Source organism: Hemiscyllium ocellatum, chromosome 9 (genome assembly GCF_020745735.1).
Source record: "Hemiscyllium ocellatum isolate sHemOce1 chromosome 9, sHemOce1.pat.X.cur, whole genome shotgun sequence".
NCBI lineage: Eukaryota > Metazoa > Chordata > Chondrichthyes > Orectolobiformes > Hemiscylliidae > Hemiscyllium > Hemiscyllium ocellatum.
Genome location: NC_083409.1, coordinates 31163892 through 31178034, shown reverse-complemented (window position 1 = coordinate 31178034; position 14143 = coordinate 31163892). Strand labels below are relative to the sequence as shown.

The following is a 14143-nucleotide window of genomic DNA, read 5'->3' as shown; positions in this document are numbered from 1 at the left end:
TCACTTCTTCTAGGTTCTAGGTACACTGTTCAACATGTGCCTTCTCATCACATTCCCACTATGATCTGGATTAGAGCTCCTGCCAAAGTATGCCACTCACTTGCAGAACTGTGCGTATCTTCCTCTCCCCACTTCGAGACTTTCAAAACCCAAATTTGGAATGACTTCCTCATCATCCTTGCTTTATTTTAAGTTCCCTTTCATTCTTTCCCACCCTGAAACTATTCTCTACCTGTTTTGATGTATATCATATTTAGTACAGAATTAACTGATTATTACAATTAGATTAGCATTGAGTTTAAAATACCAGCAATCTGTAAATCCAAGTTGGTGGATCTCATCCTGTCCCTCACTGTGCGTGCTTGTAAATTAAACTTATTTAGAGCCATGGAGTTAAACAGCATTTAAAGATACAATAACTAGCAGTAGCCTGACTTTGCTAATTTAATACTGTTAATGCATTTGAAAAATAATATGACTGTTACATCAACTGTAACGACACTTAAGTTACACTCATCTGTCTTCTTACAATCAGATTAGTATTGATTCTAAGCAAGTGACTCAACTAAAGTAACTGCTGGTCCTTGGTCAGTTGGCTGGAAATGGTGAACTCAATTCAACAATTATTGTGTGTTGAGGTGGAACTGTAGATTACTGCAGTGTAGAGGTCTTTTGCATCAAACCATACAACCACGTGACCAATCTGAAGCACAGATAATCTTCAGGGACCAGATATTCTGTGTAACTTCATCCCCCGGATACAGTTTTACATAATAACTGAAGTTTGACTCTAATATGGTAACAAAGGTACTTTACTATACACAAGCCTTTCTATATTCCTCTCAACAAGTATAGTAATCAACAGATATTGAGATCAAGTGTATTAGTCTATGTCAGCATTGTTATCCTGATTATCTTCATTTCCTACATTACAACAGTGACTGCATTTCACAGTGATACTTTGAGATGTCCTGAGCTCAAAGAGAGCCAGATACAAAATTCATTTTGTATTCATTTGTATTCAGTAGTTGCCTGGCCTAGCATTTATTGCCCATCCCTTGTTGCCCTTGAGAAGGTGATGGTGAGCTGCCTTCCTGAGCTGCTGCAGTTCACATGTTATAAGTAGGCTTGCAATGCCATTGGGGAGGGAATTCCAGGATTTTGACCAAATAACAGCGAAGGAATGGTGACGCTATTTCTAAGTCGGGATGGTGAGTGGCTTGGAGGTGAACTTGAAGGCTGTGGTGTTGCCATATATCTGAGACCTTATTCTTCTATTTGGTGGTGGTCACAGATTTGCATGGCACTTTGAAGTTTCGGTGAATTTCTGGCATGTGTCCTGTCGATAGTACACAGTGCTGCTACTGAGCGTCAATGGCGGAGGGAGTGGATACAGTGCCAATCAAAAGGCTGCTTTGTCCTGGTTGGTGTCAAGCTTCTTGAGTGTTGCTAGAGCTTTACCCACCCAGGCAAGTGCGGAGTATTCCACCACACTCCTGACTTGTGCTTTGTAGAAAGTCAACAAGCTTTCAGGAATCACGAAGTGAGTTACATTATGCAGGATTCATAACTTCTGACCTGCCCTTTCTAGAATTAGGATCTCTACATTGTGGAAACTGTCCCTTCGGCCCAACAAGTTCACACCATCCCTCTGAAGAGTAACCCATCCAGACCCATTCCCCTGCATTTACCCCTGACTAATGCACCTTACCTACGCATTCCTGAACACTATGTGCAACTTAGCACGGCCAATTCACCTAACCTGCACATCTTTGGACTGTGGGAGGAAACCGGAGCACCCGGACGAAACCCACGCAGACACAGGGAGAATGTGCAAACTCCACACAGACAGTTGCCTGAGGTAGGAATTGAACCCGGTCAATCGCACTGTGAGGCAGCAGTGCTAACCACTGTGCCATCGTGCCGCCCAACAATGATGATGACTAATTTGGATTCACGTTTATCAGAAACAGAGATAAAAACTATCTAGAGATTTGATAAATGAAAGCACAAGTGGGTTGGCAGACAATGGTTTACATCAATGTCAGCAACCATGTATTAAGTACCACTTGGTAAAACCCAGGAGCCCCACTCTGGTATGACAAGCTTTGCCACATTTACTATCAGAGAAAATTGTAAGAACTGATGTTGCAAGATTCACTGGTCTCTGTATTCTCTAGACCCCCTTCTCTGTCATCTTTGCTTTTACTCCTCCTTGTTTCTATAGAGTCACCTCCAGACATAATTGCTGTCATGAACTGTCTTGTGGTTATCTGTGTCACTTCCATGATCTTCCTGTGATCCTTGCGGCAGAGATGGGGATGCTCAGGAGGTCATGATCCAGTGGCCAGTTCACCATGTAGCTGTTTTTTAGCATAAGGGCGTCATCTATCCAGTGAACTTGGCTGAGCTGGTGCAGACATTGTTCAAGTGGGTGCTAATGGAAATGCCAGGCTCCAGGGTCTCTGGATGGTGATCGTACCTCGCCAAAAGATGCTGAGGATTCATCTGAAGCATTGGGTAAAAAATGAGGTCTGCAGATGCTGGAGATCACAGCTGAAAATGTGTTGCTGGTTAAAGCACAGCAGGTTAGGCAGCATCCAAGGAATAGGAAATTCGACGTTTCGGGCATAAGCCCTTCATCAGGAATGGGCTTATGCCCGAAACGTCGAATTTCCTATTCCTTGGATGCTGCCTATCCTGCTGTGCTTTAACCAGCAACATATTTTCAGCATTCATCTGAAGCAGCATAGGTGGACACTGTTCAGACGTTGCTCCTCTCTAGTGTCAACACTGGAGAGGAGTTCATTGAGAACACAGGCTTGGTAGACCAGTTATTTGCTGCCAAGGTTAGAGAGGTGCTGTAAAAGCACAGCAGGTCAGGCAGCATCAGAGGAGCAGGGAAATTGATGTTTTGGGCAAAAATCCTTCATCAGGAAGGTGTTATTTGGTGCTGGTGTTGCTTGCACATTGCTACTCAGCTTAGACATCTCAGCTTCAGCTTTTGCAATGATGAAATCATAAGCATTAAAATTTTGATGTTGCCATATCATCAAAGACATAAGTAATCCTGTCCAAGTGACTGCAGGCTAGAAGAGTTACAGATGAAACATACCTAACCGTGGTAAAAGAATGTTACTGATACAATGGGGCTTCACAAGAATTCTATAACCTTCATGATCAGTTTCTGGTGCTACTCTATAATTCAACAAATTTGCTGAACTCAGTTTCACAATTGAGGATGTAATATTAGTAGTTTAACAACTCAGTTTTGATTTGACTTCTCAACCTCTGGATTGCTAGATCAGTGCCAAGCGGGCATCATACCTGAGACTGCAATCTGGTTGAAAAGAATAAAGTTGAAGTATGGTGCAAATTAATATCACCCTTTCAAACGATAATGCTAACTGGAAGCACGTAGACGAGAAAGAACAAGATGCCTGTGATGGATCCTTGGAGGATTTCAGAGATGGCAATACAGGGAAGAGAAGGGAAGGCTATGTAATACTTGGGTTTGGAGTGGAACTCCACAGAGGCAGTCATGTGGAGCTGGACAATTGAGTAGACATGTTGGGAATCTCGTGAAGGTGCTTTTTCTGTTCTGATGGTTGCTTGAATGAATTGAATTCCAGTATCCATCATCTGGTTTCGAGAGAGTTAATCCTTTCCAAAACATGAAAGAGGTCACAGGTTCCATATTATATTTGGAATAATTTGCAGCAGATGGGGAAGACTGAGATCGAAGGTGGTTGTGCACAAGTGGGTAATATTTTGAATATGGGTTTCATGCCAAATGAGCTGATGGTCATAGTGCCTGCAGATGTTTTCTGGGCCATATCACTTGCTGTCTCTTGGATGCAAAACACAAAATTGGGTCTCTCTAACTGTAACCATGTGCAAGTGTTTAATTTTCAAAACTATTCAAACCACACCAGCCTGGGCCAGGTTAAAGCAATACAGCGAGATTGGTGTCTTCAGCGTTTTTGATGTTGTCTTGATGCAACAGACGCGCTGACTCTCCTCTTCAGAAAGTTGGCATCTCAGTGTGATTTTTCAGCCCTGAGTATTCATCATTTTTCAGATCCTGGGAGGCAGCCAGTGAGCTGTCTCTCCAACTGCAATTAAGGATATCAAACAAACCAGAAACCCTGCCATTCAGAAGTCATTTTGACACACTGAGGCAATTACAAGTTCTTCTGAATCTTTTCATGAATTGGAAATCATTGGGAAAGCCTCCCTAATAGCTTAGATAATAAGAGCACACCCCAGTGTGTTAATGAGCCACAGAGACCAGGAATGTCCCACGTTTGATCCTTGGGCAACATTGAGTTCATCTGCCTCAAGAGGACAAGAACTCTGATGCTTTGAGTGGCCACTGTGGGAAAGAGAGGAGATGAGGACCTGCTCCAGGTCACTGTTCAGCCTCTTCTGCCCGCAATTTGCACGGAGCCCCTATTAACTTCAGAGATGATGCCTGTCACATATCAGTACAGCCTATTAATTGCTGAAAATGTGTTGCTGGTCAAAGCACAGCAGGCCAGGCAGCATCTCAGGAATAGAGAATTCGACGTTTCGAGCATAAGCCCTTCATCAGGAATGAGAGAGAGTAGCCAAGCAGGCTAAGATAAAAGGTTGGGAGGAGGGACTTGGGGGAGGGGCGATGGAGGTGGGATAGGTGGAAGGACGTCAAGGTGAGGGTGATAGGCCGGAGTGGGGTGGGGGCGGAGAGGTCAGGAAGAAGATTGCAGGTTAGGAGGGCGGTGCTGAGTTGAGGGAACTGACTGAGACAAGGTGGGGGGAGGGGAAATGAGGAAACTGGAGAAATCTGAATTCATACCTTGTGGTTGAAGGGTTCCCAGGTGGAAGATGAGGCGCTCCTCCTCCAGCCGTCGTGTTGTTATGTTCTGCCGGTGGAGGAGTCCAAGGACCTGCATGTCCTCGGTGGAGTGGGAGGGAGAGTTAAAGTGTTGAGCCACGGGGTGGTTGGGTTGGTTGGTCCGGGCGTCCCTGAGGTGTTCTCTGAAGCGTTCCGCAAGTAAGCGGCCTGTCTCACCAATATAGAGGAGGCCACATCGGGTGCAACGGATGCAATAGATGATGTGTGTGGAGGTACAGGTGAACTTGTGGCGGATATGGAAGGATCCCTTGGGGCCTTGGAGGGAAGTGAGTGTGGAGGTGTGGGCGCAAGTTAATTAATTGCCTGTATTTGTGCAAGTGAAGGCCATTTGCATCAGTCATCAGCAAGTGCCATTGACAGCTACACATCAGCAGGAGTCAGCGCATTAGGGAGAATGGGACATAATAATGAAAAGGAAACACTAGAGGTTTATAAAATCATGTGGGGTATGGATAGGGTAAATAGACAAGGTATTTTCCCTGGGGTGGGTGAGAGAGGAAAGATATAAAAGTGACCTAAGGGGCACCATTTTCACACAGAGGGTGGTGCGTGTGTGGAATGAGCTGCCAGAGGAAGTGGTGGAGGCTGGTACAATTACAACGTTTAAAAGGCATCTGGATGAGTATATGAATAGGAAGGGTTGAGAGGGATATGGGCCAAGTGCTGGCAAATGGGGTGAGATTAGTTTAGGCTATGTGGTCAGCATGGACGAGTTGGACCAAAGGGTCTGCTTCTGTGCTGTATGTCTCTAAAAACCATGAATGAGGAAAGTACTTTAAGAGGTAGAAGGAGAATCCAGATGCATTCTGGATAACACAGAGAGAGGCCATTCAGCCCACTGTGTCGATGCTGACCCTCCATGGAGCAATCTGGTCAGTCCAAATTCAACATCCCTGCAGTTTTGTTTCCTTTGAGTTCATGTTCCGTTCCCTTTAGAAATGTTTGATCATCTCCATGACCGCCCTCATGTGGGCAACAAGTAAGAAGCCAACTCAATGCATTAAAAACTGCTTAGAATCACTAATGGAAAGACGCTGTTCGGCCCATTTAGGCTTCACTGACCCTCCAATGAACATCCCACACAGACCCATTCCCCCTACCCTGTCCCTGTAACCTTGCATTTCCAATGGTGAATCCACCTAATCCACACATCTTTCGATTGTGAGAGGAAACCCACACAGACACAGGGAGAATGTGCAATCTCCACACTAGCTGCCCAAGTCTGGAAACGAACCCGAATCCCGGGTCCTGTGAGGTCACAGTGCTAACCACTGTGCTGCCTTCTTCCTCACGTTCACAGGCTTAAACCACAGTCCACCCATTCCTCATCCCATCCAACTCATGGGGAGCCGTTATTTTCCCCCCTCGACTGCCTTTCTCGAGAAGAATACTTCCAGTTTCTCCAACCTAATTTTGCAGCTAAGATTTTTTTTGTCTCTGGAACCATTCTGATGAATATCGGTGTCTTCCTCCTAAGGAGCTTCACCACCTTCCTAAAGTGTGGTAGAGTGAAAAATTCTAAAACGTTTGTGGAATTTATTCATTTCAGGATTTTGAAATTAGTTCATGAACAACCAAGCAACATTTGTAGTGAGGCATTATGAATTAAAATTCTAAACTGCGTACAACCACATCTTCTATAACTCGATAATCGGGTTCCTGTGTGACCCCCGCACTCAATAGAAATCGCACAATACAAATAACACTTAAAGTGTTGGTGATCTAATTGCATTATAGTCTACGCATGTTTACAAGTTCGCATTTTAGAAACCGTGTTCCCTATTCACCTATCACGTTACAGCCAATTCATGTTAATGAAAGAAGCATTATAACAGAATTGACTGTATGAGAAAGGTAACAGAAGTCACATGACACCAGGTTATAGTCCAACAGATTTATTTGAAATCATAAGCTTTCAGAAGACTGAAAGTTTATGACTTCAAATAAACCTGTTGGACTATAACTTGGTATCGTGTGGCTTCTGACTTTGGAAAAGGTAATAATCTTCAATCTTGCTGATTAAATAGATTATGTTTTGAAAATGCTATGTTTTTATTAGACATGACACGAGTTAATCATAACACAACTTGTGATGAGAGTAAAATTTGCATTTTTCACCACTACTCCCATTCTCCCTTTCAGTCTCTCTCTCTCCCTTTCAGCACGTAGTATGTATACATTGTAGACATTACCTAAACTATTTAATTTGAGCCCAGCTTTAAAAATGAGATCCAACTGGGCAAGTTTTCAAAATTGCATCAGAAACAGTCCATACATTAAGCAACAGTTTGTGGACAGGCAGTGCCCAGACTATTGATGTGTTTCACAAGAATATTGGCAAACCTTCAACATGTGCTGCATTGGCACTGTTATCATTAACACTGGTGTATGCAGTCAAGTCCCTTAGTGATTGGTGAGAGGGGATGGAGCATCAAAGGTGCCAACTTGGCCTCTTCACTGAATTTCTTGACATTCTGAATTAATATTTTTTGGAAACGTTGTGGTGATATTCAATCAGGACCCAGAATTGTCCTTGTATTCTCCAGAAATGTTGGCTTCTCAATCCGACTGCTAACATTCTCAGGCAAGGGTGGGAGATGGAGTAGAGTGTTTAATTAAATTATTTGCATCTGAAAATCTCACGAGTCATGGTGTCATCAGCTGTCCTTTGATTTGAGGATGACCTCTACTCAGAATCACGGGTGACTCGCCAGGATTCTCTTGCATGCGTGGGGTAATCCTGCACTTTTCATATTGTTGACCTTCCCAGACTAGTACATTGAGATGATATTCATAATGAGAAGTAATTTAGTAGTTCACTTTCATCTTTTATCGCATGGCACTTCACCTTTTTGTCTCAAGTGTTGGACAGTGGAGTGTAAACATGCTGAATTGCCCTCATGAAGGGCATTTGGTTGGATTAGGAAATTAAAGATTTGATGGATAGTCATTCTATGTCGAGTTGGCCCACAAACCTCAGGGCAATCTTGGAAAATGTCAACGTAGCACAATGGATCTGTTATGCCAGCAGCCTTGAGAAAGGAAGTATTACCAGATTTGCAGAGGATGGGGCAACAATAACACTGGCAACTTGCATTTTATATATTACCACTTAATGGAGTAAAATACCCTCAAAATATCAAAAACTCCTATATTTGGGAAGCAGCTGGCAGCAAGCCAAAGGAAGAAACCAATCATTTGGCAGAATTGTGAAATTTTAACCAGTCTCTTCAAGCAGGAGATAGAGAGTTAAAGAGTTCAAAGTTTGGGAGAAGATTTGTAGCAAGGGTGCTCTTTGTTGTGGTTCTGTTCGCCGAGCTGGGAATTTATGTTGCAAACGTTTTGTTCCCTGTCTAGGTGACATCCTCAGTGCTTGGGAGCCTCCTGTGAAGCGCTTCTGTGATGTTTCCTCCGGCATTTATAGTGGTTTGTCTCTGCCGCTTCCGGTAGTCAGTTCCAGCTGTCCGCTGCAGTGGCCAGTATATTGGGTCCAGGTCGATGTGTTTGTTGATAGAATCTGTGGATGAGTGCCATGCCTCTAGGAATTCCCTGGCTGTTTTCTGTTTAGCTTGCCCTATAACAGTAGTGTTGGCCCAGTTGAATTCATGTTGCTTGTCATCTGCGTGTGTGGCTACTAAGGATAGCTGGTCGTGTCGTTTCGTGGCTAGTTGGTGTTCATGGATGCGGATCGTTAGCTGTCTTCCTGTTTGTCCTATGTAGTGTTTTGTGCAGTCCTTGCATGGGATTTTGTAAACTACGTTGGTTTTGCTCATGCTGGGTATCGCATCCTTCGTTCTAGTGAGTTGTTGTCTGAGAGTGGCTGTTGGTTTGTGTGCTGTTATGAGTCCTAGTGGTCGCAGAGTTAAAGAGGTTTGCAGGGGGAAATATGTAAAATGTAGATCTAAACTGTTAAGCACATAACCAGTAATAACATAGTGAAGGAAATGGGGGATGCACAAAGGGCCAGAGCTGAAAGGGAATGGAGATCTCAGGAAGCTAAAGGGGATATCAGGGACTGACTGGGCAAACGTTACAGGGGAAAATTTATTCAGGAATTTTAAAACGGAAGCAGAGACAATTAGAAGCATCTGTAGGTCAGTAAACCCAAGGATGACAGGTAATTGGGATCGATGCAAGCTAGGATATAGGAAGCAGAGTGTCATGAGTTTGAGTTGATGAGGGTTTGAAGATAATAGGCAAGACAGGAGGTGGAGAGGTAAGGAAAGCATGGATCCAGTAACTTTGAGAGAATGCTGCCATATTTTGATTATGATAGCACCATTTTGTCATTAGAGTAAAATATGGACAGCTTGGATGAAGATGCCAATATTTGTGTGTCTACAGTATTCTATTTGGCTCAATAAACAGGTAGAAAATTAAAAGCTATTTCTTCCAACCCTTAGGGCATTCTGATTAATATTGCCAATAGAGCCTGTGGCAGGGCAGATTAGAGTTGGTTGCAGACAAGGTTCGGGCTTATGTTAAAATCCTCTTTCACCCCATTCTTCCTTATTTCTATAACCTCTTCCTGCCTTAAATCCTGCAAAAACACTGTTACCTCTAGTCCATCACTTACGTAGCCCTGGTTTTAATCACTCCATCATTGCTGACCATATGATCTTCTGCTAAGACCCTAAGGTGATTGACCCTTTCCCAGAACTTTCACTTGTTCCAATTCTCTCTCCTCCTCTGAGTGACACAGCACACCCTGCCTTTTTGACATCCATCTAAATTTTGTTTATACCTGCTGTAGATAAGAATTTTAAATTTTCTGGGTTAGCCAAATTTAAAAGAAGAAAAAAAAATCCATATGAAGCTTGTCTTATTAAAAATCTCAGTTGTTCGGATGGTAACCTAATGACTCAGAAGGTTTTATTGTTTCTGTATCTGGAGGAACATGTTTGTGTTTGTATTGAGTACTCAGCATTAATGTCATGGTACATCTGAAAGGCAGGAGTCCTGCTTTAAAACAGATAAAACACGTTAAATGTGAAAATGTGGACTGTTTGTCAGCTGAACAGTAAGCTTAATCACAGAATTGTCTTGTGATCATGGAATTCCCACAGTGTGGAAACAGCTCTTCAGCCCAGCAAGTCCACACCAACCCTCCGAAGAGCAACCCACCCAGACCCATTCCCCCAGTCGTGTTATCCTATATTTACCCCTGACTAATGCACCTTACCCGGACATCCCTGAACACTATGGTTAACTTAACAGTTCATCCAACCTGCACATCTTTGGATTGTGGGACGAAACTGGAGCACCCGGAGGAAACCCACACAGACACAGGGACAATGTGCAAACTCCACACAGACAGTCACCCGAGGCTGGAATTGAACCTGCGTACCTGATGCTGTGAGGCTGCAGTGCTAATTACTGAGCCCACCGCCTAATGTCATATGTTTGATTATATGATATAAAGGTGGCAACAGCCCAAACAAGGGCAAAGTTCATTAAAACCTAAGATATAAGACTCTTTCCAGGAAAACAATCAATTCCTCGGGAGTTAATTGATCAATCTGACTGAGGGTGACGACATGTTTACAATATTTTTCATGATCAAACTGATCATTTACTGTAGACTGGACAGTTTCATAATTTGAATGCATAATCTTGTCTGCCTAGAAAGAGCATAAAGGCAGCTTGTCTCATAGATACCTAGCTCAGGAGCTCATCTAATCAGTGGGCAAAGGTTGCGACAGAGGGGGTTGATCACCAGTTTTGGGGTGATTTTTGGACAAGTCCACAATTCATTTGTGATTGCAAACGTTGCATGGGTAGGATTTGTTGCATAGTTTTTGTAATGTACTTTGCTTGAATAAAACAACTGGGGACATCCCATTGTTAGAACTACCTGGGTTATTGATATCCTGGTGGACCAGGGAAAGTTGGAATTGAAGCCTACAGTATAAAGTGCCTTGCAGCATGCTGTAGCATTAAAGTCATGTTCACAATCCATTTTGTTATGCAGATAAAGGTTAGTGTGTGAAATCGAAGCATTCAGGAATGGACAAGGAGTTGTCACTCTTGTGACTAGTGTGCCATTCCCTGCATGTGTAGCTTGAGGGCTACCAGTTCTGCCAAAGTGGCTAAATAGACCACAGAAATCTGCTTGTGTTCACTAACCTGGCAGTGTTATGTCTCGGAGCTGAACTGAACTGCACCTGAAGGCACATCTGGTTTCAGTCTGACTGGAAAATGCGGCAGCAGCAGCCGCAGCAATATACAGCTGCCAGGTCTTGTGCATCAACCCACACTTCAAAGATGAATAAGGTAACTGCACTTTTTAACAGCACAAAAGCTAATATTCTGGATTGTTGTGTTTTGACCCAGGTTTACCTTGTGGGCAGTGGATAACACTGGAAGACGTTCCAGACCCAGCGCTGTTACTGTTAAAGTACCATGTCCACTCGTAGATGATGTGAAGGCTAAAGGTATGTTTTCCTGTCATTTTCTATTCAATCAGATCTTGGCTTCAAAATTAGATTTCAAGATCCCTGGTAATCACTCCATTCACCATGTAACTGACAATCTTGGCTTAAGCTCAGCCTCGAGTTATGGTCCTTACCACTGACCTAGTAAGAGTTTAAAGAAACAGGCCCTTTAGCCCTTTGAGCCCGCTCCCCCATTCGATTGTGGTCCCAAGTTCATTTTTCATGTCTGCACCCACGCCCTTCCCCATTTCCTTAACACATAATTCCCTTATCGTTCAAAAGACATTATTATTTATTCACAGGATGAGGGTGTCACGAGCTTGGCTAGCATTTATTGCCCTCCCTAATTGCCCGGAGGGTTGTTAAGAGTCAACCACATCTGTGGGTCTGGAGTCACATGTCAGCCAGACCAGGTAAGGATGGCGGTTTCCTTCCCTAAAGGACATTAGTTGAAGCAGATGGGCTTTTCCGACAATCGATTCATGGCCATCGTCCGATTCTTAGTTCCTGATTTTTGCCGAATTCAAATTCCACCATCTGCCAAGGCGGGGTCTCTGGATTAACAGTTTAGTAATAATACCCCAAGGCCACCCCCCTCTGACTAGCTCAACCTTTACAAATCAGGCCAGCAACCTCCACAGCCCCTGAGGGTAGAGTTGAAATAGTAATGGCACTTGGAGAAATTAAATTGACCATCCTCTATATCCCCAGTGAGACACTCCTTATTTTGAAGCTGTGCCTTTTGGTTTGAGATTTCCTCAAAAGGGGAAACATCCCCTTCGCACCTCTCAAATCTTAAAGGGAGCTACCCAGAGAGATCCAACAGAGTCCAGGCAGCCAATAAAAGGGATATCATCAAACAAGCTAAGCTGACAATCACATGGAACTCTTCTCACTGACAGAAAACCAGACAGTAAAATGCACTAGTTTTCCTTCACTTGTAAATGATTAAAAACACATGAACAGGAGGAGGCCCTACTCAGCCCCTCCAATCTATTTTATTGTTCAATGAGGTCATGGCTGAATTGTGACCTAACTGCATTCATCTTCTCAGACCTTTTGATTTTTTTTTTGTTATTTAATCGCATATTTAAATTTCACACTTCATCAAGCATCACATTGTTAGTTGTGGAAGATATTACAAACTTCTTCCATCTTTTATAAATGCAGAAGCAGTTTCAATTTCCCTCCAAGTTTCTAATTTTTTTCTTAGAAACAGCAGGTCTAAGTTTGAGCCTGTAATCACTGGTCTGACACTCCCCAACCATTGAAAATCATTTCTCTGCATCTGCTCTGACTGCTGCCCTTAACATTTTGAAAATGTTGATTAAATCACTACAGATTGTTCTCAGTACCACAGAATATTGTACATCCACTCCTCATGATTTAAACCTTGACAGGCTGAAGACAGAATTTCTTGTGGAATCAACTCATTGTCGCAATCCCCTCTCTGTCCTGAGACAGACGCTGTGAACTCCGGAGTAGATATGTAGTGAGTGAGTGCTGAGAGAATGAGTGAGATGCACTCTGATCCAAACCATGAGTTGTTACCTGTTCCTGTGTGCAGCATTACAATAAGAGGTACCAGTGCACACCAAAGTGCAGAACTGTACTATAAATGACTTGGAGATATGCCATGATGTTGCAGTGAGGGTGGTATGCCAAGATCAGTGGATGGGGCGTGCTGCGGTCACTGCCCATAGAGCATGCCCTGAGATGTTGGCACCTGCTGGTCAAGATGGAGGTCTAAAAGGTCAAACTGGAGTTGCCAGGTACCCAGTTTTCACTCTCAGTTTCCAGAAGCCGCTCGCTGGCCATCTCATACCTTTTTGTTTTCTTTTTCGCCTTTGTCCCAGATGTTAGGGTCTGGGAGGATTCCTCATTTTACCTTCCATCCCTTCATCAAAGTGATTTATATAAATTGAGGTCCTGGTGGACATCACTTGTTACATCCTGAAAAAGACCCAGTTACACCGACTGTATGCTTCCTGTTAACCAGCTAATCTTCCACGATCTACAGTATTAGCAATAATTTTTTAAAAATGAATGATTCTTGCCTCTTGATTTTAATTTCTCCATGAAGTATACAGTGAATGGCAGGATCCTTAAGAGCATTGGTGCGCAGAGAGACTATGGGGTACAAGTCCATAGCTTTCTGAACATGTCAACACAAGGCGATACAATAGTAAAGAAGGTATATGACATGCTTGCCTTCATCAGTTGAACATAAAAGTTGGCAAGACACTTTGCACCTGTTTAAAACTCAAGCTGGGCTATATTTGGAATATTGTATGTGCAGCTCTGGCCAGCACACTGTAGGAAAGATGTGGAGGCTTTGGAGAGGGACCCAACAAGGTCTACCAAGATGTTGCCTGGATTGGAGTGCAGAGAGGGTCAGAGAGGGTCAGACCTGATAGAAGTATACAAAAAGTTATGAAGGGCATGGATAGGGTGGATAGTCAGTCTTTTTCCCCAAAGTGGAAATGTCAGCTATTAAGCGGTAAAGCTTAAAAGTGAGAGGGCAACATTTTAAAGATGTGCAAGGCACGCTTTTTATGCAGAGGATGATTTGTGCCTGGAATGTGCTGCCAGGGAAAGTGGTCGAAGCAGGTGTAAAAACAATGTTTAAGAGACTTTAGACAAGACATGAACAGGGAGGGAACAGAGGAATATGGACCATTGCAGGCAGATGGGATTAGTTCAGAATGGCACTGTAGTTGACACAGACATAGTGAGCGTGAAGGGTCTGTTCCTCTTCTGTACTGTTCTAAGTTTTATGCTGTGACTTTCAGGACTCTGAACCAAAGCTGGA

The 14143-nt window shown here is 43.4% G+C and overlaps 1 protein-coding gene across 1 annotated transcript in view; it reads left to right on the top strand.

Moving 5' to 3' along the window:
* The window catches only part of astn1 (astrotactin 1), a 2216244-nt gene that overhangs the window by 2190081 nt on the left and 12020 nt on the right, over positions 1-14143 (top strand). The window contains exon 21 of the mRNA XM_060829548.1: positions 11231-11331. Within this exon, the coding sequence (XP_060685531.1) occupies positions 11231-11331 (101 nt within the window). The remainder of the gene's footprint in view (positions 1-11230; positions 11332-14143) is intronic.